This window comes from Hydra vulgaris, chromosome 12 (assembly GCF_038396675.1).
Source record: "Hydra vulgaris chromosome 12, alternate assembly HydraT2T_AEP".
NCBI classification, from domain to species: Eukaryota; Metazoa; Cnidaria; class Hydrozoa; order Anthoathecata; family Hydridae; genus Hydra; species Hydra vulgaris.
This window is the reverse complement of record NC_088931.1, coordinates 52606374-52632707: the sequence shown is the minus strand read 5'-3', so window position 1 is coordinate 52632707 and position 26334 is coordinate 52606374. Positions and strand designations below refer to the sequence as shown.

At 28.0% G+C, this 26334-nt stretch overlaps 1 protein-coding gene across 3 annotated transcripts in view; it reads left to right on the top strand.

The window, feature by feature from the left end:
• LOC101235581 (ubiquitin carboxyl-terminal hydrolase 47) overlaps positions 1-26334 on the top strand; it is a 117388-nt gene that overhangs the window by 81820 nt on the left and 9234 nt on the right. For all 3 annotated transcript variants that reach the window (XM_065813671.1, XM_065813673.1, XM_065813672.1), the window contains exons 21-30: positions 452-560; positions 640-869; positions 7026-7131; positions 7351-7454; positions 9691-9771; positions 13749-13829; positions 14110-14222; positions 14595-14704; positions 22376-22509; positions 22605-22652. In XM_065813671.1, coding sequence (XP_065669743.1) covers positions 452-560; positions 640-869; positions 7026-7131; positions 7351-7454; positions 9691-9771; positions 13749-13829; positions 14110-14222; positions 14595-14704; positions 22376-22509; positions 22605-22652 — 1116 coding nt within the window. The remainder of the gene's footprint in view (positions 1-451; positions 561-639; positions 870-7025; positions 7132-7350; positions 7455-9690; positions 9772-13748; positions 13830-14109; positions 14223-14594; positions 14705-22375; positions 22510-22604; positions 22653-26334) is intronic.

Genomic DNA, 26334 nt, shown 5'->3' with positions numbered 1-26334 from the left:
TTTAAATATACAATAATATTTCAATTACTAATTAATTATTAAATATTTCAGTTTGTTGTATTCATAGACATAATCCCTTTTTTCAAAAGGTTATAAATCTTTTTTTTGTTGTTGTTTGTGATTTTTAAAATTCTTTTACAGATTAAACATTTTGTTTAAAAATGATTTTTTAAAGTTATAGTCATAAAAAATTTCTTTCCTTAAAAAGGAGGGGGAGGGGGGGGGGGGGTTCACAAAAAAAAGGATGTGGTTTCACAAAAAAAAGGAGGGGGTTTCACAAAAAAAGGAGGGGGTTGTAAATTTGACATTTCTATAACTTTCATGCTTTTGATAAAATTTTAGTTAAGTTTTTCATCAAGTTTTTTTTTTTTAATTTTTAAAAATTTTTTGGGTCAATCAAAAAGTTTTATTTGTATTTGACTAAAAAATCCAAAATATTGAAATCTTTTAGGAAACATCCATGGTCAAGTTATTAGGTGGTTTTAGCAAAATCCCCTCCTTTGATTTACTTCTAGAGTGGAGAAAAGAGAGCGAACAATTTCAAGTTTATGAACCAGGAGGTTATAATTAATAAAAATTTGTTGAGAAACTTATTTAAAAATTTGTTTAAATTTATTAATATATAATTTTGTAATTTAGGGATTACTTTAAAAGTTTATGTTGATGACAAGTTAGGAGATTTTTTTGAAGAACCATTTTTGTTGCATGTGTCATCCAACTCTACCATAGGAGAGCTCAAAAGCATAATATCGTCACGGAGAGGTTATGAACTTCCTAAGCTTGTTGTTTATAAAGAATATCATGGTTTCTTATTGCTTGATAATCCTGAAAAAACTTTAAAAATGGAAAGTTTTTATAAAAATGCTATGGTATGTTTATGTATGATATTAATTAAAACAATTTTTGTATAACTACATATGGCGGTGGAGGGGATAAGGATAAGGATTTACTAAGAAAATCTGATATTTTGAAAAATGCTCTCTAATAATTAGTGTTTTAAGGAAATTTTTCAAGTCTAATTAAATATTATAGGGAAAATTAAGAAAAAAAATTCCCGTCAAACATAATATTTTTAATTAGCAATTGATGCACTAAAAAAAGTACTAAAATTGTCATTGAATGACATAATTAAAAATATTATTAAGTATGATTAAATAAAGAATAACTAATGTAAACAATAACAGTAAGACCAAAAAAACAAAAATCAATAAAGCCTTTGTCACAGCAGATGCAGTTCACAATCAGTAAGGAATTTGAATCATACTTATTTATATATTTTAATAATTAAATTATTTTTTCATAGAAATTATAGTATAAAATTTTTTTTTCGTTAATGATATTACAGTTCATAATAGTAACATCATTAACTGTTTGGTCTTTTTGTTATTTTCTTCAATATTTTCCGTTTGGGAAATAATAAAAACACCAAAAAAAACTCCCATGTAGAAATTTGTGGCTTTTTCAAAACGTAGTTGGTTATAAAAATTATTGGGTTGATGCATAATTATTGGCGGTTTTTCAACAAATTTTATTTAACAAAATCAATAACAATATTTGACAAAAATATGTTTAAACAATTATTCGGGAATGTAGTCATCGTCTACTTTAGTTACTGCATCCCATTTGCTTGGCAGACAGTCGATTCCACAAGCGAAGGAGACACGATTCTTAGAGGAAATCCATGACTCATCCCCAGTGACATGGCTTTTCAAATATTGTGTTTGTTCTTTACGCTGCAGTAACTTGGTCAAAATTTGAGCACTATCAGCTCTGTTGTTGTCGGAGATGGCTCATAGGTGACCCATCTTGTGATTTTCCACAAAGCTTTTTGAGGCGAGAACAACTGTGGATTGATTGACATTGAAGTCTTTGGCCAGCGTTCATGTTGTCAGGCTCTCGTCCTCTTCCATTGCTGCCAGAAGAGCCTGAATGTCAAAATCCGATGGCCAACCTCGTTCTGGTTTATCCTCCATGCTGGTATCACCTGATTCAAAATGGGCAAATCACTCTCTACACTGACTTTTGCTGATTGTTCCTTTGCCAAAAAATTTGTTGAGTTGTGAAAAGACTGTGCTGCTTTTCATCCTTTCTTGAATAGTAGAGCATAATAAGGTGATTATGTCTATGGTTTTTGATACACATTTTTCTAAAACAATTGAAAAGGTTATCTCATACAAAAATAATTAACAAAACGCTACTTTTCACTGGTGAAAAAAATACTTATATAAACGCTGAATAATTATGCATCAACCTAATATAAGTTTTGTAGTATATAGTTTTAATTTTATTTTTAATGATAATTTTAAATGGCTTCACATTAAGCAATTTGCCCTTAGCTGTAAAGACTTGTTTTAATAAAATGAGTAAACTCTGACACCTAATGATATCATGCATTAAAACAAAGCAAAAGATCAGGCAACTCATGATATCATGCATTAACACAAAGCAAAAGGTTGAAGTTCTTGTTTGGAGTGCTATTTTAACTAAAGTTGTGAAATCCACAGACCAAACGGAATGGGTATCAATCAAGAACTGTACCTCAAAGAGTGTATAATGACGTGGTTGGTCCCATTAATTCAGTAATCATAACAATGGTAAAGGTTTTTTGGCCTTATTTACACTATGCTAAATCAGTCATAGGCTGGCTACAAACATAAAAGATACCTCTGGTATCAAAAGATATGAATCCAGCAAACATACCAGAAGCTCATCCTATTGACAATTTTTGATCAATTCTTTAAAAAGTATGCATGAGTGGCTAGAGTTTTGAATGAACGGCTAGATTTCTGTTTATCAACTAAAAACCAGGATCAATTATTCCATGAGAAAAATGGATCTCAAGGTTATAAAAAACTTGTATTTTTTTGTAAATATTTTTGGAAAGAAGGTTATCAAAAAATAACTTTTTCTTTCTTTGTTTATTTGCACTACTGAAACACCATTTTCCAAAAACATTTTATGTAAAAAAAAAAAAAATTAGCCAAATAATTAAAAACAAAACAGTATTGTTTTTATTTTAGTATTATTTATTTATTTTATTGACTAAAATTTGTTAAACATTTTCAAATGATGGATTTATTGTGTTTGTTTTTTCCTTATATTTCTGCCTTTTATATTTATGCCTTGTTTTTTGTATTCATACCAACACACAGTGTTTATTTTATAGATATTTAGAGAAGCATCATTCTATTTTATATTTACAGAATATTCTATTGGATAGTAATAGTTATAACAAACTATTGATTAGTAATAAAAAGTAAAAAGCAATAATACCAAAATATAATAATAACAATAATAGTAAAATAATATATTAATAATATAATAAAGATAAAATAATAACAATACAAATACTACTAATAAAATAATAATAATAATAAAAATACAACAAAATAAAAGTAAAACAAATATAAAATAAACAAATAATTAGAAATATATTTTAACTACCAAAGTTGTCTCTTTTTTTTTAATTACACTATTCTTTTTCTTTATCTGATATTATATCTGGTTCTTCTAATAGATTGAGGATTTCAGTTGACAATAAATACTTCTGTCTTACAGGTAATGGTCTTGTACTTGATTTTACATGATCTGTAAATATGACTAATATTTTCATAATATCTTGTTGGTTTGTATTCTTGCCTGTTTCTCTGGTGTTCTATATTAGCTTCCATTTTGTGGTAACTTTCTTGTGAATCATCTTCAATTATACATATTGAATAAAAAAATTTATGATTATTTATGTCCAGCAGTTTCATTATATTGAGTTATATTAGTCAATAAGTTAAGTCTCTAAATTGATGTTTTGTAGGATAAACTCTAAATATTTTTGTGACTGCCATGTTTTTTGGGTAAAAATTGTTTTTGACTGAATAATGTTAAACACAGGTGTAGTTATTTATTGTGAATTAGCAATAAATAAATGCTATTCTTATTAACTAAATGTTATAATTTTGATGGAAAGTAAACAGCCTAATAATAAGTTATCATGCTTTAAATAACTACAGACCATAGTGATTTATACTTAAGGTCTATTCATCTCGCAATTATAAGTCATGACTTGTGGCCTATTATAAAAGTATTAGCAAACAGGAGTCTTTTCTTTTGATTTTTTAGTGAAATCAGTGGTTTCTTTGCAGGGCGTCGAGAAAACAATCCGGCTTCAACAGCACGTCGTCTGATTGTTCGGTCCGATAAAGGCAGCTCTAATTGCTTTTGTATCTTGACTGATGATATCCAGGGATCCTTCTTGACAGATCTGACGATCATAGAATCCTCTCTAGAAGTGGTGGAACGCGGTCTTCCACCTTTGTTATCTGCTGCCAACTTCCCCGTAGAACGATATTTGGAGCATAGTCTTGATACGGTCCATGTTTTCACGCGATATTTATCGCAAATACTTTTTTGTGACATTCCACTTACGTAATCGCCAATAATTTCCTTTCTTAGTTCCAATCCAAGACTGTCGGAAGCCGTTTTTGCACTTGAAGTCATAAAAATAATAAAAATAAATAATCACGCTTCTCAAGGCTTACCGTGTTACATTTACCTTGTGATGATACAATAATGCTCTGTGGAACACAATGTCTTGGTTGGATGTGGACTGTATTGATGTAATGAAACACTTGTTGTGTTTCACTTCTTGTATTGATGTTCTTCGATAAAACACTTTGATAAAACTCACTTCGATAAACTGCCTTGACAATACTGACTGATTGACTTCCATATACTGACTGAATTACATGTCAATTTACATGTCTCTTATATAGTAAAATGAACCTGTGTGAACCTGTTTTAAAAGATTCTAGATGCTTCTTTTCAATGCTTCTGGATGCGTCTGGATGCTTCTGAATGTTTCTGGATGTTTCTGGATGCTACTGGATACTTCCAGATGCTTCTTCTGGAAGCTTCTGCATGCTTCTGGAAACTTCTGGATACTTCCTTTAATTATTAAAAAACTTCCGTGACGTTGACACGGACCAGACTTAAGAAAATGAAACAAACCAAAAAAGTTGCACTTGTTTTGTCCGCTGCAAAATGGCACTTGTCAACGAAATTCTGCCTGTGTGCTGTCACCTGTCAGCTGATTGCTCATGTCATGGCATGCTATGACTCTAGACTCCTGAACTGTTTGCTGTGGTAGTATAGTTCGTTTCGTTTTTAAGACATGTAAAATTAGGAACACGTTTAAGCATTGTTCGATGTTGGTTGCAAATGTTTTGTCCAATACTGTATATATACATATATATATACATATATATATATATATATATATATATATATATATATATATATATATATATATATATATATATGTATATTTATTTATTTATATATATATATATATATATATATATATATATATATATATATATATATATATATATATATATATATATACAAATACTCTGCAACAAATATCAGTTATGATATGAATTTAGTTGGAAACACATGATGCAGATTTTATTATAAACTGCTTTGAATATTTTCAAAATAATGACGTAATTGATTTATACAATCAACTAAGTCATTTTTTCTTATGGCTATAATTTAGTACTTTGACACTATAAATATAAAGTTTTTGAAATTGATGATGCCAGTCTTTTGAATAAAATTAATGATGCCAATTTTTTGGACAAAACTGATCATGCAATTTATTTGAACTGTATCAATGATGCTAGTTTTTTAAACAAAATCGACGATGCCGGTTTTTTGAACAATATTGATGATGCCAGTTTTTTGGATGAAATCGATGATGCCAGTTTTTTAGACTCAGTATTTATTTAGTAACATTAAAACAAATAAAATTGTTTTATTATTGTAAAAAGTAATAATAAAAAATATTGTACACTGAGGAAGATTTTTTAGTAAATCTCTAGATAATAAATCTCTTGATTGATTCCATTGTGATTAGCAATAACAATAATAGTAAAATGAAATATTAATAATACAATAAAGATAAAATAACGACAACAAAAATACTACTAATAAAATATAAAAATATTAATAACAATACAACAAATATTTAATAAATCTGCATCGAGAATTATGGTAGTTTTAAAATTGTTCCTAATTTTCTATATGGAATGATTCTAATTTCAAAACTAAATTCAACTTTTCTGTTTGAACAAATAAACTCTGGTAAAAGATTTATAAAATCACCGTATACTATCACATACAACCATTTAAAAATGGTTGTATGTGATCATGTAAATCAAGCATTTTTAAATAAATCATGTAAATCAAGCATTTTTAAAATTATATCATACTATTCCAGGATAACCTTAGAAAACAAATGATGGGATGTGTTAACTGTTTGACTTCAAAAAACATTAGGAATTTATGACTTACAAAAAAACCCTAAGAACTAGTGTACAGTGATACTGGTATTCAAAAAAAATTGGGAAACACCTTAAATGCTTATATCAATCAGAATCAGGATAATTAATGAAACTATTACCTTAAGAAATTGAGACCTAAACGAGGTGCAATAACTCAAAAGCCAATAAAAAGACAAAGTGTTTGTACTTGCTAATACATTTTTAAGCAATTATCGTGCACAAATTACACTGAGGTCTAATAAATAAACTGTACTAAAAGTGTTGCATTATAAATGTTAAAAATTTTTTTTTTTATTTGTTGTTGTTATAACGAATACAAATGTTTTCTTTGTTTTTAACCTTTATGCTAACTTTTCTGATGATTGAGGATCATGATCATGATGATGATCATGATGATGATGATCATGATGATGATGATCATGATGATCATGATGATCATGATGATCATGATGATCATGATGATCATGATGATCATGATCATGATGATGATGATCATGATGATGATGATCATGATGATGATGATGATGATCATGATGATCATGATGATGATGATGATGATGATCATGATCATGATGATGATGATCATGATGATGATGATCATGATGATCATGATGATCATGATGATCATGATGATCATGATGATCATAATGATCATGATGATCATAATGATCATGATATTTTATTTAGATTTTTGTTACTGACACTTTTACTGAAGATTTTAAAGCATCAACATTTTATAAAAAATTAGAAGATTTTACAGATACAATTAAACTTATTATAGTTAATAAAAAAGGTTTTTTTATTTTTTTTCATTTTTATTATTTGTTTTTATTATATTTTTATTATTTGTTTTTATTATATTTTTATTATTTGTTTTTATTATATTTTTTTATTTGTTTTTATTATATTTTTATTATTTGTTTTTATTATTTTATTGCTTAATACATTTTTTATTGTCTGAAGTTATACTTTTAATAGGAAAAATGTATAAACATTTTCTTTCTTCTTTCAGAGAATTCAGAGGAACTAAAACTTAATATTAATAAAAAAAAGACATTTGGTTATTTAAAGAAAAAAATAGAAGATTTGATTAATGTTGAACAACATTTGTTTCGGGTACTTTTTATACTTATATACTACTATATTATACAATATACTTAGATATCATTATATATTTAATTTTATGTTTTAAATATTTTTGTCTTTTTTACTTTTATCTCATCAGCAGGAATTCAAAATAAAAATCTTATTTATCACTGCAAACATAGAGGTTTGTGCATGGCCTAATGGCCTAACATTGAGGCCTAACAATCTTAGAATACTCATTTTTGTATTTTATCGTAAGGTAACGCAGGGTTATTTTGACATGTGGGTAACATTAACAATTTTTAGATTAATGTTTTTACCCTTCACTATTGTTTAAATTATTTTAACAGATGCTACAGCCAGATGTTGAATGATTTTAACTGCAGCCAGATGTTGAATAATTTTAACTGCAGCCAGATGTTGAATGATTTTAACTGCAGCCAGATGTTGAATCAACAAATATAACTATGTATAGCTGCGCCCAGATCTTGAACAAACAAATGTAACTATTTTTAGTTGTATAATAGAAGTATAAATAACAAAACAATACGGCGGGCATAAATTAAATTAATATCTAGTTTTTTTGTTGCTAAATGGGTTTAGTTAAAAGATAAGTTAAACCATATTATAATATTATTTCTACTATTTTACTTCTAAATAATTTACATTTAAGATTATTTTATAGAATTTTTTTTTAACTCATATGCTCATATGTTCAGTTTTGGGGAAACATTGACAGTAATGCAAAAGTCACCCCATTTGTTAAGAATCAAACAACAATTAATGTCTTACATCTGATGATGCTTTTACAATAAATTGAAATGGAATCAAATAAAGGAAACCCAAAAGATCAAATGTCAACAGATTTAAAAACTGACCCCTCGCAGAAAGTTTAAATCCACACTTAATAATGTTGCATAATACTGGTAAGAAAAAGAGCTAAAGATACAAAAAATTATCTTCTTGTTTCAGAAATTAAACTAAACACCAAAAAAGTCTCAAAAAAATCCAGCAAAAAGTGATAACGTTTCAAGACTTTTTCTCAAAATTAGATATTCCATCAATAATGGTTGTACAGCTTTGACATCGTTAAGTAAAAATGTTTTTAATCATAAACTAACTTTTTTATATCTTCAAGTAGACTATCAGAACTGAAGCTAATTAATATCTTTTAAATAATTATAGCTCATATTTTCATGGCAATAATACAAATTTCAATGCTATTTTTTAAAACGAAAATTGGAATGGTGCTAGTATCAGTCTTTTAATGGTTAATTTAATGGCAGTGCACAAAAAAGCACCAATGGTATTTATTAAATGAATGGTAATGAATTATTAATTGAATGGTTATTATTGGGCTAGTATGTATTTTTTTAAAGTCAGGCAAGAGAGAAAAGGCTTTAAATCACTAGCCAGATGGAGAAGACTGTAGTAAATATTTTAAGTATTTGTTTTGTTTGTCAAAACTACAATGATAATTTCACCTCTCACAAAGTAAATTAACATTTACGGCACAAAATATACTTCTGTCAATGTTACCCCATATAGAGGTTAATATTGACAGTTGTACACCAACAGCAAAATCAATTATCTATCAATAATAATACATTACACATTAAAATTTTTATTATTTTATGGCACCTATATCATTGCTAAACATGTCAAAATAATTTATATAAAAGTTATTTTGTCACAAGAGAAAAACTATATTTTTAATTTATTTACAATATTTAGTCCTCTTTTAGGACTGTATTAGTGACAAGATTTGCAAATTACATATTTTGACTTTAATGCAATTGATTTATTCTTTTTGCTCTATTGCTCATTTCTAAAGAGTAGCTACTTTTGTTTACTATGTGTTACATGGTTGATAAAAGTAAGAACTTTTGTTTACTTTGTGTTAGATGGTTGGTAAGGGTAGTAACTTTGGTTTACTACATGTTAAATGGTAGTAGTGAAAGTTATTTATCTTGAGATTTTATCCATTGGTTTTTTATAGAATTTGAAATAAGCAAAAAAATCAAACAAAGTTTTAACAAAGCGTGTTAATTTTAATATTAGAATAAAACAATTGTTTCAGCACTATAATATTTCTTAAAAGATGTTAATACTTTCTCATTTATATAAAAAAGGTTTTTACAGTTGCAACGCGCTAAGATATGCAAAAGGCATTTTAACAGTTTTAAACTCTAGTATTTGTAAAAGGTTTTAACACTCTAATATTAGTAAAAGGGTTTTAAATTTCATAGTTTCTTTAATTTATTAGATTTATCGTCTTTCGTTTGATCAAGAATATGAATGCATTAGGCTTGAAGATACTCTAAGCACCTTGAAGGATGGTGCTAAGGTAAAACATTTATGTTATACAGGTATAGATTGAAATTTTTGACTTGCACTTTAGATGTTAGTGCTAGTTAGTTACAAATATTTTTTTTCTACTTCATGAGTATAGATGATAATTTTTTTTAAAGTTACATGAATGCAGACTAGGTTTTAGTGGTAGACAGACCAAAATATCAGCTAAATCAGTTGATATTTGCGAAAGTTGTAAATGTTAATTTTTCTTTTTATTTATCAATGGACGCTCTATAGAAAAAAACCGCGGTGCATTTTGGTCTTTGTATTCACCGAAAATAAACAAATTATCAAAACATATTATCATGTCAGCAATAAAAAAAGTTGATAGCTATTAAAATAGTTAGGAAAATGATTCAAATACTATTGATATTGATCCATGTTTTTTTAAAAACATTTCAATCGCTACTCAACCAGTATTTCGAGAAATATCTAGTCAGTTTAACCAAATAGATGCTGAAGAAGTTGTACAAGAACAAATAAGCTCTTGGTCAAGATGTCTTTCCTTACTACCTAATATAAGCCAAGAAAAAATACACAAATATTTAATTATAGACGATAGTTCGACTGATTTCGGAGCTAGAGGTGCTTCAAAGTATAAAATCTCTGGGTATCAGCTATTTAAGGAGAACTTCGTTAAAAATTTAGTTGTAAAACCTAATGTCAAGATTGAAATAAATTCTTTTCTTGTTAGAGCTAACGTTTCAGCTTCAATGAAAAAAAATCAGTACCTTATTTATGTACATTTTTGTCAAAAAGAAGGAGATATTTTGTATGCTAAATGTAATTGTAAAGTTGGTATGGGAGGATGTTGCAAGCATGTTGCTGCAGTATTATTTCAGTTAAATGAATATAAGCAATTAAATTTAAACTCTGTACCATTCAATAAAACATGCACAGAAGTGTTACAACAATGGCATGTTCCTGCTGAAGGAAAAAATTCAGAACCAATTAAGCTTTCTAAAGTTTCCTTTGAAAAGAGTGATTTAGAAAAGGATTTAAACAACTCACGAAAGCGTCCTTTTGTATCAGGAAATAGAAACTTTTGTGCAACCCCAATTTTTGCACATAATCCAAGCAATGAAAAAATTAAAAAACTGTCTGATAGTTTATATAATCCAGAAGAAGGAATAGCATTTGCAAATCTTTTAAAAGGAAACAATTATCATTCCACGTTTTACTATGAAACATCAATATCTGAATATCAGCTAAATGTAAAAGAACTCTATTTAAATTATGATGTCATGTTTAATCTTGTTGATAACATAATTAATGGATTTGAAGTAGAATTCAGTGATTCATTTGAATTTGATGAAACTCAATTGATGTTTATTTCAAAATATTTAGTTCTATCAAAAGAGAAAATAAAGACTTTGGAAAGAGCTACTTTATCACAATCTACAAGTTTATGGCTTGAAGAAAGAAAAAAAGGCTTGACATCTTCAAACTTTGGTTTTGTTATTAATAGACAAAAAAGTATATTTCCTGCCTCTATTTTGAATAGAATTTTGAAAAACAATAAAAAAAGCTCTTGCAACAAAGCTTGTAATTGGGGTAAAATAAATGAAAACACTGCAATAAAAAAGTATGAAAATATAAAAAACGTATCAGTAACGAGATGTGGATTTATCATAAACCCAAAATGGCCTTGGCTCGGTACAAGCCCTGATGGAATTGTATTTGTAAATGAAAAAATAAGGGCTGTTGAAATCAAATGTCCTTATTCAAAAAAAGATTTAACTATAGCTGAAGCTTGCCTAGATAAAACATTTTTTCTTTCTGTTGTTGATGGTAAAACAATGTTTAAACAAAATCATGTTTATTTTTATCAATGTCAAGGTGTTATGGCATTATTAGAGGTCACAGAACTAGATTTTATAGTTTATACTGAAAAAGATGTTTTTATCGAGAGTATTAAATTTCTTAAAGAGCAATGGGAAAAAACTTCTTTACCAAAATTAACTAAATTTTACTTTGAGTTTATGCAAGAAAATATATTTACAGTTTAGATTAACTGTTTTTCTATTTTTTACAAACATTTTATTTATCTGAAAAAAGTTGTGGCAAAAAGTTTGCTAAATAACAACAAACTATCCAAGTTTTATTAATTTCTGGTGCCATAGACAATTTAAATGGTGTTTGTAAAATGTGATAATTTTTTATTCGTTGTATTGCTCTTTCTACATGAATACAAACAGCAGCAATTTTTCTAGTTTCATTCTCATCTTCTAGACTGAGTTGAGCTTTTCCATTTAGAAATGGTGGTATATTTAATGAAACGTTTTCCGGTAAATCATCAGCAATATCAAAACCTCTATCTGCCATTACACTGTCTCCTGGTTCAAGCAGGTTGTATATGCCACAATCTTTAGTAAATTGTTTGTCCGAAAAACGACCACAGTATAAATCGCTCCATTTGGTGCTATTCCAATTAATCCTTTTGCTGTATTTTTATGTTTATAATTAGAAAAAGTTGCAGACTGGCTTCGAAAAGATGTAGGCATTTCGATAAACAGTTCAGTGCAGTCTAAGATTACCCTTGTTGATTCATATTTTTCTTTAAAACATTTTGGCATTGTTTCTTTTACAGTTTGTTTTGTTGCCCAAATTGGTAGCATACGCATTTGAGAATGCAAAAAATCAGTCCATGTCACTATGATTCTACTAACATGACATGAGGATATGTCAAAGCGCAGTGCCATGTCTTCAACCAAAAGGCCAAGTCGAAATCTTGTTAAAACTAAAAACAATTCAGACTCTGAACTCATTATGCGTCCTCTTCCCTTTTTATTGTAATTAAAGTCTGTTGTTTTTTCAATGTTTGTATTTGACCCCCAATATATAAGTTTGCTTGCAACAGGTTCTAAATATTCTAGTAAAACTTTAAATAGATTGTATGATTCAAAGCCAATATAAAATTTAAAGTGGGCTTGATTATGTTTAAATCTGTCAACTGTAAATTTTAATTGATTGATAGTGTGATTTTGGTTCATAATAATATTTTTCATTTCTTTCTTTTTAGTTTTTATAATGTTCAGTTTGTCCTTTAGGATAATAATTTCTTTTTTAACTTTTCAGGCTCGTTTTCTTCAAATGAAAAATTAACATCATTTTTTTCGTTTTCAATTTCGTCTATTTTTCTTTTATATCCAATAGAACTATTTACTGTGATTCTTGGTTTTTTTATGTTGTCTTTAACTTGTTATGACAGTAAAGATGGACAGTTGTTCATATAAGTCTTTTTTCCTGTAAAGTGGACTGAACAAACCCAATGAGAAGGAGAAGGAACAAAGTTTTTCCTACTAATTAAAGATAGCCATTTTTTTCTCAAATTACTTTCTTTTGGGATGATGTAAAACGATAAGTTTTTGTTTTTGAGCGAATTATTGTTGCATAATGGAACACAACAAGTTATGCCACCGCGGTATTCTGTTGTTGTTGTTGACTCAACAGTAATATTTTCTTTAATAGAATGAGTTATTAGTTTATCACAAGATATTGTATCATTTGAAATCATTTTGTAAAGTCTTTTTAAATTAAATTACTTGACTGTTTATTTTAAAAAGCTTTAACACAGATTTGTTTATTTTCGGTAAATACAAAGACCAAAATGCATTGCGGTTTTTTTCTATAGAGGGAACGGTCCATTCATAAATGTTTTTAGATGGTTTTTTTGTTTCTAAATTTCAATGTGACACTGTGTACAAGTAAATAGTTTAATCTTTTGTTACATGAAAAAATCAATTTTTTAGGAACTTTTTACTGAGTAAGTGAGTTCATAAAAAATTTTTTCAAGAACTTATTACTAAGTGATTTCATACAAAGTTTAATTTTTTTTTTCAAAATTAGCAGTAATTTATGTAATTAAGTAATTTTTGTTACCTTGTAAAAAAAGTGAAATTTTTTTATTTTATTTCATTTTTTTATTTTTTTACCTTGTAAAATAGTAAAAGTTTTTATATATTGCAGATAATTGTAAAGTTGGGCAGAGCCTTGATGACTGGAGAATCAAGAGTAAAAGTTTATCTATTTGAACCCAACAATGAAGATGTAATTTTGACATATTTTGTTTACTTCATTGTATTGTAATGCTTTTGTTGTAATGTCTCAGTTGGATTATTTTTATAAAAAGTTAAAATGATGTGATTAATAACACTCTAGTAAGATTACTTAATCAAAACATTTTATTGTTATTAACTATATAATATTGCAATTGTTTTATTAATATAGTGATAACTTTATTTTTTGTTTGTTTTGTTGCAGTTGTCAAGTGAAAAGTAAAGTTATTGTTATAAAAGTCTATTCAAATATTTTATTTTTGTGTTTGCAGCACATGACTTTTTTTATGGAAGCCGTGGCGTATAAGGGCATGACAATAGGAGAATTCAAAGAGCAGATTTTTTCGGAACTAAATAGAGTTGGAAAAGATTATCCAATTGAAAGGTTGATTTTCTTTATATTTTTTAAACGTTTTAGTTTCAACTAAAAGTTTGTATTATTGTACTTTTAAATAACATATTTATTATTTATTTTAAAAAATAGTACTTTTAAAAAAAATTACTTTTACTTCTGAAAAATAAAGTTTTTTTAATAAACATTAAAAAAAAAAAAAATTGAATAACAGTATTACAACATATTAACAACGGTAATAATAATATTAACCTAACATATAACTATAAATAATAATAATAACTTAATAAGAATAACATAATAACATGATAATATAACATTATATCAAAAATATAATAAAAATAACATACTAACAATAATAATAAAAAACATAATCAAAAGTTAAATTCATACTTATTATTACAGAATTCGTGTAAGAAGAAAATCGTCTAAGAACCCTTGTCGCATTTACACAAAAAATGATCGATTTGAGGTAGAAATAAAATTAACTGACCTTCTAGTTGAGTTGTTACAAGGTAATGCAGTTTTTATGCGTAGGCTTTTAAAACATATGTTGTAAAGTAATTTGAATTTTTATTTATTTTTACATCAAGTAATAAATTACAAAATATTTAAAAATACTAAATAATATACTTAAGTATATATAATAATTACTGAAAAACCTGATAAAGAAAAAGTCTTATCATCTTTGCACTACCCCAAACAATAAGTAGCATAGCATAAGTAACAATTTATGAATGCAAATTAAAATTAATTAGGTGTTATTAAAATTAGAGTTTTATTTAAAATACGAAATAAAATTTTTTTTTGAGATTATATTTCTAATATATTTAAGATGACCTCTCCATGATACTTTTTTTTCTATTTAAACATCAAATATTTTATTTGTGAAAAAGCACTCAGATTTGATACTGTTTATGAATAACATCGGTTGAGATGCAGAAATATATTAAAACTTTTGTTTATAATAGAATAAGGTAAACTTAGTTTTATCTTATTCTATTATAAACAAAAGTGTTAACATTAAGTTTATCTTAACTTAATATCAACAGTAATTAAGTTTTACTTAACTGACTGTTGACATTAGGTTTGTTGCCATTAAGTTTGTTGGCATTAATCCAGTTTTAAATTTGTTTTAAAAATTTGTACTTGAAATAGTTGAAAAACCTTTATAATGTTATTGAGAGCATAAAATAAAGTGGTTTCATCAGCAAACATCAGAGTAGCCATAGTGTTTGATGCCTTAAAAATAAAAATAATAGAAGAGCTCAAAATAGAGCCCTGTGAGACCCTACATTGTGTGTTTATTAAATGTTCAGACAAATGTCTGGAAATTTAAATATCATTTAAAGATATAAACTGTTTTCTATCTGTTAAGTAAACCATTTATTTAATTAAAGTGAACCATTTATTATATTCTTGCCATATTCCATAATATTTTAGTTTTTCTAATATAATCAGATGGTTTATAGAAAAGCAAACATTTAGAAGTATTTTAATTTTAGCTCTGCGTTTTTTTTCATACAATTGTAGGTTACTTAGTTGACATGAGTGTCGATAAGTGCAGTGTTTTGTTGCAGTATATCGAGTGTCAGTGAGATTTGTGAACTGTTTTGAGTCTTATAGATGTGTATGTAATGTAGACCGTCAATGCAGTGTACTTGTGTGTGTCTACTGTAGTAGAATGTCTTGATGGTAGGAGAGTTGTTAATATAAAATTGGTTGAAAGTCATTAGAACTGGTGTAAAGTATTTTATATAACATGTATTTTACAATAACATGTATTTTACAATAAAAAACTGTTGCAACTTGATAATCTAGAAAATTTAAATAGAATTACACCAATATAGTAACAATAAATTGTGTATATATTTAACAAACTAATAATCTGTATATATATTTTACAACTCATAATCTAGGGTTATATAGAATTTTGTATTTTGTATAAGTTATAAGATTAACTGTGAATATTTCATGTGACTGTAATGAAACCAGGAGTATCTGAATTGGAGTAAACTATTTGTTTTCTAAAACAGTTAGCAGGTAGACTCTAGTCAGTTGAACAGACTGTATGTATAGCATGGCTGACTTTGTGTCGTATACAGTGAATATTTATTAATAAAAATGTTATAAGGAATAATTATAGAAGAAAATCAAAATAAATTAAAAAAGAGAAAAGTAAAGTATTAATTCAGGATGTGAGGTGTATGTGCATAAGCATGTGTTTGTTAATGTAGTAGGTTATCTTCTTTGCATGTTTTGTTAGGTAAACAGATTTACCTAGCGTGCATGTGGTAGTCAGGAATATAGTCACTGCTCCCCAGTCCACGCAGAAAATAAATTTTTGTTGTAAATGCAAATGCATTTTAGTGAAGCTGCACCGAGAAGTGAACACCTTAGGGATGTATAATAAGTTAAAAGAGTTTAGCAGAGTGAGATAAAAGTACAAAAGGACAGATGTCCAGTGGAAAACAAAGAACCTTGAAGTGGAAAATTTCTCAAAAAATGATAAGTATAATGTTGTAAAAATAAACAATGAAAATAAACAATAAACGATATACATAAGAGTCATTTACTGTTGTTTTACTAAATTGTCGTTAGTATCAGGTGTGATGTGTAGACAGTATTAGTGATGGAGCAGAATTATTCGTTTTATATGTAGTTATCATGTGGTATGTATTATTAGGGTGGTCAACATAAAATTATTGAGATAAGTGTGTCATGAACGTCTTGAGTACTGTATGGATTCACGCCTAATGGTACAGTATGAACACAAGAAGACCTCCAACTTTCGCCCAAGACCAGCATCCCAAAAGAAGTTCCACTCTGGGTCTACACCAGGGTATCTTGTCAAGGTATCCCATTGTGTTATCCCAAATGGACTATTCTAAGAGTATCCTGTCAGGACGATTGCCACAGACTTCTGAATTGACACTGGGACAAGAGGACACTACAATTGTATGCAAGTTGTACTGAGCCCCACTTTTAGTGGGGCTCAGTACAACTTGCACACAACTGCAGGTCACTTTTTTGACATAAGTTGATAAGTACAGTGCTTTGTTGCAGTATAACAAGGGTCAGTAAGAGTTGTGAACTGTTTTGAGTCATATAGATGTGGATGTGATGTAGACCGTCAATGCAGTGTACTTGTGTGTCTACTGTAATAGAATGTCTCGATGGTGTGAGCTGTTAGTAAAAATTGGTTAAAAGTCATTAAAACTGGTGTAATGTAAGCTAGACGTAAATACTAACATGTATTTTAGAAAAAATAACTATTGCAACTTGATAATCTGGAAAATTGAAATAAAATTACCCCAATATAGTAAAAATAACTTGTGTATATATTTAACAAACTAATAATCTGTATATATATTTTACAACTAATAATCTTTTTTTTTTTTTTTTTTTTTTTTTTTTATCCACCTCCTCAAGGCCAAGAAGGCTACTACAGAATAGGAGGCTACTTAATAGTGGTTATAACCCTCTCTAAACTCTATAACTCCGAAACGCGAACCTCAACGAACAAGGCTGCTGCGCGAAGAAATAAGTTGAGTGCGGTACTACTATTCTATTCTTCAATCTAGAATTATATAACATTTTGTACTATTCTTCAATCTAGAATTATATAGCATTTTACATAAGTTATAAGATTAACTGTGAATATGTCATGTGACTGTAATGAAACCAGGAGTATCTGAAGTGGAGTAGAATTATTCGTTTTCTAAACAAGTTAGCAGGTAGCTTCTAGTCCGTTAAACAGACTGTATGTATAGCATGGCTGATTTTGTGACGTATGCAGTGAATATTTAAAAATAAAAATATGTTATAAGGAATAAATATAGAAGAAAATCATAATAAATTAAAAAAGAGAAAAGTAAAGTGTTAATTCAGGATGTGAAGTGTATGTGCATAAGCATGTCTTTGTTAATGTTGTAGGTTATCTTCTTTGTAGGTTTTGTTAGGTAAATAAATTTACCAAGCGTGCATGTGTTAGTCAGGAAAATAATCGTTGCTCCGCAGTCCATGCGGAAAATAATTTTTGTTGTAAATGCAAAGCATTTTAGTGAAGCTGCACTGAGCAGTGAATGCCTTAGGGATGAATAATAAGTTAAAAAGAGTTTACAAGAGTGAGATAAAAGTACAAAAGGACAGATGTCGAGTGGAAAACAAAGAGCCTCAAAGTAGAAAATTAATAAAAAAATTATAAGTTAAAATGTTGTAAAAAATAAACAATAACGATAAATAGTCAAGATACGTAAGAGTCTTTTACTGTTGTTTTACTAAATTGTTGTTAGTGTCAAGCGTAAGTGTAATGTGTAGACAGTATCAGTGATGGAGCAGAATTATTTGTTTCATAAGTAGTTCTCATGTGGTCTGTATTATTAGGGTGGTAAACATACATTATCGATTTAAGTGTGTCATGGACGTCTCGAGTACAGTATGGATTTGTGCCTTATGGTACAGTATGAACACAAGAAGACCTCCAACTTTCGCTTGAGACAGGTATCCCAAAAGAAGTTACACTCTGGGTATACACCAGGGTATCTTGTCAAGGTATCCCATTAAGTTATCCCAAAAGGACTATTCTCAGAGTATCCTGTCAGGACGATTGCCACAGACTTCTGAATTGACACTGGGACCAGAGGACACTGGGTGGGGCTCAGTACAACTTGCATACAATTGTAGGTTACTTAGTTGACATGAGTGTCTATAAGTGCAGTGTTTTGTTGCAGTATATCGAGTGTCAGTGAGATTTGTGAACTGTTTTGAGTCTTATAGATGTGTATCTAATGTAGACCGTCAATGCAGTGTACTTGTGTGTGTCTACTGTAGTAGAATGTCTTGATGGTAGAAGTTGTTAGTATAAAATTGGTTGAAAGTCATTAAAACTGGTGTAACGTAAGCTAGACGTGAATACTAGAGGTCCAATAACATGTATTTTAAAATAACAGACTACAGCAACTAGATAATCTGGAAAATTTAAACAGAATTACACCAATATAGTAACACAAACTTGTATATATATTTTACAACTAATAATCTATATATATATATATATATATATTTTACAACTAATAATCTAAGATTATATGGAATTATGTATAAGTTATAAGAGTAACTGTGAAAATGTCATGTGACTGTAATGTTAACAGGAGTATCTGAAGTGGAGAAGAATTATTCGTTTTATAAAACAGGTAGCAGGTAGCCTTTTGTCAATTAAACAAACTGTATGTATAGTATGGTTGAGATAGTGTTTATTATATTTATGGTGACTTGTGTCTTTAGAATGAGTTTTCCTGAATTAACACTTTACTTTTCTCTTTTTTAATTTATTATGACTTTCTTCTATATCTATTCCTTATAACATATTTTTATTTTTAAATATTCACTGTATACGTCACAAAGTCAGCCATGCTATACATACAGTCTGTTTAACGGACCAGAGGCTACCTGCTAACTTGTTTATAAAACAAATAATTCTACTCCACTTCAGATACTCCTGGTTTCATTACAGTCACATGACATATTCACAGTTAATCTTATAACTTATGCAAAATGCTATATAATTCTAGATTATTAGTTGTAAAATATATATACAGATTATTAGTTTGTTAAATTTATACTCAAGTTATTGTTACTATATTGGTGTAATTTTATTTCAATTTTCCAGATTATCAAGTTGCAATAGTTATTTTTTCTAAAATACATGTTAGTATTCACGTCTAGCTTACGCTACACCAGTTTTAATGACTTTTAACCAATTTTTACTAACAATTCACACCATCGAGACATTCTATTTCAGTAGACACACAAGTACACTGCATTGACGGTCTACATCACATCTATATGACTCAAAACAGTTCACAACTCTTACTGACCCTTGTTATACTGCAACAAAGCACTGCACTTATCAACACTCATGTCAAAAAAGTGACCTGAAATTGTGTGCAAGTTGTACTGAGCCCCACTAAAAGTGGGGCTCAGTACAACTTGCATACAATTGTAGTGTCCTCTTGTCCCAGTGTCAATTCAGAAGTCTGTGGCAATCGTCCTGACAGGATACTCTTAGAATAGTCCATTTGGGATAACACAATGGGATACCTTGACAAGATACCCTGGTGTAGACCCAAAGTGGAACTTCTTTTGGGATGCTGGTCTTGGGCGAAAGTTGGAGGTCTTCTTGTGTTCATACTGTACCATTAGGCGTGAATCCATACAGTACTCAAGTTGTTCATGACACACTTATCTCAATAATTTTATGTTGACCACTCTAATAATACATACCACATGATAACTACATATAAAACAAATAATTCTGCTCCATCACTAATACTGTCTACACATCACACCTGACACTAACGACAATTTAGTAAAACAACAGTAAATGACTCTTATGTGTATCGTTTATTGTTTATTTTTATTGTTTATTTTTACAACATTATACTTATCATTTTTTGAGTAATTTTCCACTTCGAAGCTCTTTGTTTTCCACCGGACATCTGTTCTTTTGTACTTTTATCTCACTCTACTAAACTCTTTTTAACTTATTATTCATCCCTAACGTGTTCACTGCTCGGTGCAGCTTCACTAAAATGCTTTTCATTTACAACAAAAATTCATATTTTGCATTAGTTAAAATTTGTTCTTCTGTGATAATAATGTTGCAACCATAAAATTTTTTTGTTTTCACCATAATTCAAACAACCACATTATAACCTCTAACAAATAAAAATGTGATAATTTTTTTTTTTTTTTTGCGCAATTTTATAATACTTATTTAAGTAATTTTTAAAACTTCCATTTAGTGGTCAGTCTGTAGTTGTTACAATAATATTTTTGGATGGTTTATTGTAAATTTCTGAAATAAATTATTCAAATTTTAGAAAATGACAAACGCAAATTCTTTAAACAAATACGCATATATACCACTGCTTGTTTGAAAAGATTTTCATTCAAAACTAATGACTTTGTTGTTGGGAAAGATAAAATTGAAGTTTTGATAAAATGTTGCATCTGAAATCTTTCGGTTAAGCAAGTAAAGCTTAAATTGAAAAATAAGATTAAATGTTTTAATTATTTAATTGTTGTTTTGAAATATTTGATCAAGCAAATTGATTATTAAGGTTAAATAAAATAAAGATTGATTAATAAGGTCTTCAGTTTTAGTAATACTACAAACATTTGAAAAAGTTGCTTTTTTGAAACTTTGTTCAATTGTCTATCTTTGTGCAGCATTTTAATTTTAAACTAATAATATAATTAATCATAATTTTTCTTGTTTAATAAGCAATAGTTTTTTTAAAAAATTTTTTACTTAACCACATAACCAAATTAATAACAATGCTTTTTTAAAGTAATTATTATCAGATGGCTATTAAAAATAATTATTATGAGATATAAACAATATTGCAACATGTGTGGCCAATTGTCATCAATGTCTAATTGTTTTCATATATTTATCGTCTAACATATTTTAAATTATTGATTAGCAAAAATTAATTGTTGATATGACAACAACAGTTCAGATATGAACTAACCATTTACAAATAAATATAATTATAAATGTTTATTTACATTTTACAGAATTGTAAATTCTTCAATTCTTTTCGATTTCTGTGGTTTACTATAAATTTGCAGATACACTTTAAGTCATGTAGAAAAATCACAAGACATTAGGCATCTATCTACTTCATTAAACAAGTTTCTTAGTAATTTACTGTTTATTTAAAAAATAGATTGTCATAATTTTACAATTATTATTTGGTGTTCTTTCTCTTTCTTCCATACTTCCTCTTGTAGTTGAGCAAGATTAACAATGAATCTTGTCTTTCTTTTTTGAAATATTATTGTTGACCTTTATGAGTAAAACAGCTCTTTTTGATCATTACCAACAGCAAATGGACGACCTCTTGAAACTCTAAGTAGAACTTGTTACAAAACTAATATTCTGCGGAAGAGACATTATCCAATGAAAGTCACTTTTCCTTTGTCCTATTATTAGGAATAAGTGTTATGAATATATATATATATATATATATATATATATATATATATATATATATATATATATATATATATATATATATATATATATATATAAAAGGTTAAATGAGAAAAAATTTTTTTTGATATACATAGTCTCTTGCAAAAACAATTAAGTTTTTAATTTGCTTATTTTTATTTAGAAAATGAAATCATTGTAAATGATGACTACTTGAATTTATATGTCAAAAGATGGAGACCATCACAATGTCTCTTATGTCCTTTTGAAGAAATTATTTTGTATAAAGACACTTCCCTTGATAACTTAAAAAAAAAGGTAAAATAGTTTTAAAAAGACAATTAAAAAAACCAAAAATTTTAATTTTTGCTGTTGTTATTTTATTAGCTATTTGAAAAAAAATTATTTTTTAGTTAAGTGAAAAAAGTGGTATCCCATTTAATCAAGTTAGTGTAGCCAAGGTAAAATCTTTTATACTGTTTTTTAAAACTTGCAGTTTTATGATATTGAGGGTAAAATTTTGAACAATATAACAATTTTTAACAATGTAAACAATGTTTTTATTTTTATTTTTTTTAATAAAATGTTTTTATTTTTAATTTTTTTAATAAAATGTTTTTATTTTTATTTTTTTTTACTGTAAATCATGCGCAGAGTGTTGCTACATCGACTATCTCATAGCCTGACTCGCAAGGGAGTACTGCTACATCGACTGACAAATAGCCTGACTTGCAAGGGAGTGCTGCTACATCGACTGACAAATAGCCTGACCCACAAGGGAGTGCTGCTACATCTACTATCTTTTAGCCTGACTCGCAATGGAGTGTTGCTACATCGACTGAGGGTTTGGTTGGGGCAGGCAGTCTATCAATTAATAAAAAAAATTATTCCGGTCTTGCATTTTAATTTTTACTTTTTGTCAACAAAATATGGAAAAAACTTTCGGACAACATCTACGGGTTGTATATATATATATGTGTATATATTCTCTTATATGTTGTCCGAAAATTTTTTCTATATTTTGTTGACAAAAAGTAAAAATTAAAATGCAAGACCGGAATTTTTTTTTTTATTAATTGATAGACTGGATGCCCCAACCAAACCCTCAGTCGATGTAGCAGCACTCCGTTGCGAGTCAGGCTACTCGTCAGTCGATGTAGCAGCACTCCCTTGCAAGTCAGGCTATAAGATAGTCGATGTAGCAACACTCCGCGCATGATTTACAGTGAAAAAAACAAAAATAAAAACATTTTATTAAAAAAAAAAAAAAAACTTTGTTTATATTGTTAAAAACATTCAGAATGTTTTAAAAACATTCTGAATGTTTTTAAAAAAATTCTGGTCAATTAAATTTGCATTTTTGTGGTTTTTTTAAAAAATGATTAATTTGTAATTAAATTAATGGTTTTGACTTTTGTCCAACACGCAAATGTTGGACGAAAGTCAAAAGTAATTAAAAGTGACGTATGTGTTGGCATAAGAATCATTTTTTTCTTTCCATGCTTCCCAAATGCAACAAACTATAGAACTATATATATATATATATATATATATATATATATATATATATATATATATATATATATATATATATATATATATATATATATATATACATATATATATATATATGTATATATATATATATATATATATAGACATATATATATATATATATGTATATAGATATGTATATATATGTAATATATGTATATATATATATATATATATATATAGAGAGAGAGAGAGAGAGTGGGTCAAACGCCCCATATTTTTTAAAATCAAAAGACACTGTTTTCCATGTGCTGTGGACGTACTCTAGGATCCATAAAAAACAAAATTTAACTTATTTGCTCAAATTTTAGACCCCGCTCAACAGGCTCGAAAGTTAAATTTTTGCCCCAAAAAGTCACATTATGAGTAGTTAAACCCCCTTAATTAAATTTTTTTTGTGATCAATTAAAACAATAATTCAGCAAAATAGAGACTATAAGTTTTTTATGTTAAAACTTTGACCTGGTTTCTCAAAAAAACTCGGTTTCTATGCACTATTAAACTTAATAGTTAGGTATCGACAGCAGAAGAAATATACAGCTAGATAGTTTTCTTATTGTGTTATGCATAGTTATGGACAATGTGCATAACTATGCATAACACAATAAAAAAATATGTTCATTGCACATATGTGGGTTTAGAAAGCTTTTTTTTTTGCAAATTTATAAATAAAAATTACAATTTTTTTAAAAATTTTATTTTAAAATCATGTTTTAGAAATAATTTTTTTATCAATTAACTTGACATAAATTTATGAAATTAGATAACTTTTTACAATTTAACAATCATATAAACAATGTAATAATTACATGTTAAATAATTTTTGACAACTTGTCTTTAGTGTTGAATGAAAATTTTTGTCTATGACTTGAAATTGAAAGCATCAAACATTGCTTTATTTCCTCATCCTGGTACATGTGTGTAAAGTCTTAGATAAGCTTTACTCCTCTCTCATCCTTGCACATGTGTGTAAAGTCTTAGATAAGCTTTACTCCTCTCTCATCCTGGCACATGTGTGTAAAGTCTTAGATAAGCTTTACTCCTCTCTCATCCTGGCACATGTGTGTAAAGTCTTGGATAAGCTTTACTCCTCTCTCAGCACAATCATTTACTCAGTTAACTTTTCTATGAATTTTTTTAGGACTCGATATCCTGAAAAATTATTCCAATCTCTAAAATAAAATATATGCAGGCATTTTTAAATATTTTAAATGCTAAAAAGCTTAATAAAATTAAATCAATTAAGAAAAAAACTTACTTTGAGCTAACTTGCATTCATTCTGTTTCTATTGCAGATAGATTTAGCTGTTGAATTAGAATCCAACAAGGCCTCCTTAAACAGGCCGCGACAACTCATTTTCCGTAAAATTACCGAAGGCCGACTTTTTTACGGAGTAGTTTAGTTTCAATGAGGATTTCGGTTGTTTGATTTAAACTATTAAACTTGTAAAATTCCTAATAAATGCTGCGTTTATGGTTGCTCCTCAAATTACAAATCAAAAATAAAAGATAATGTTTATGTCACAATGTATAGATTTCCCTTTAAAACCGAGGATCACGAGTTATGGTTTAAAAAACTTCCAAATGCAAACTTTGTGTTTACAAATTATAAGCGAATTTGTGCTCAGCACTGGCCTAAAGAGGCAGAATTAAAAAAAGTCAAAGGTGGTAGTTTTGTTCCAGTGCATCCTCCATCAGTCTTTAAAGGTATACCAGTGTCTTGTATTCCAATAGTGTCTAGAAAACGAGATGTCACTGGGTTAATGTGCTCTGAAAGAAATAGTTTACATGATGAGTTCAAAAGCTTCAAAAAAATGGACGCTATTCAATTTAATGAAATTGTAAAAAATTTGAAGTCAATAATAAATAACTGTGAAGAAAAATTCTATTTTGTTGAAAAAGAAAAAAAAATATCTTTAATATCATATGAACATTGTGGACCTGTGATAAGTGTGAACTTGATGTTGAGTTTGATATGTCAATATGTGAAAATTGTGAGGATCAGTTGCCAAATGAATGCAAACTAGGGCTTTTATATATTGCAGGTTTTATTGCTTACAAACTTCCAGAATTACATTCAATTTTAGAAGAAACAGACACCTTTGATATGTTTCAAAAATATGGAACTTTGATCAGTTCTTTGAACAGGGGAAGACTAAGAGAACCTTCTGACAGTTTAGTCTACTTTGTTATTTATTGTTTTTTTATATTTGAAGTGACACTTGTGAATAAAGTTTCACCATTGTTGTGTAAGAGAGGATTAATTGACATTTTTATTAATTGCAATAGTAAATTTCAATTGCTTGTTCGAAGTGTTAAAAAGGTTTGCTGCATTTTAGCAAACATTTTTTTAAACAATTATTGTAAAAAACACTCTGAAGATTTTGGGAAGGAATGTTTAATAAAACAAGCAAAACTTTCAACTTCAAAATAAAATACTTTGAGTCAAAAAGTCAAAATAATTTTAATAAAATAAAGTTAATATATTTGTTTATTTTTATCAAAAAATTTATTATTTGTATTACAAGTGTTAAACAGCTACAATTAACATATAGTTATAAAAATGAGTCATTTTTAGCTAAACTCTTT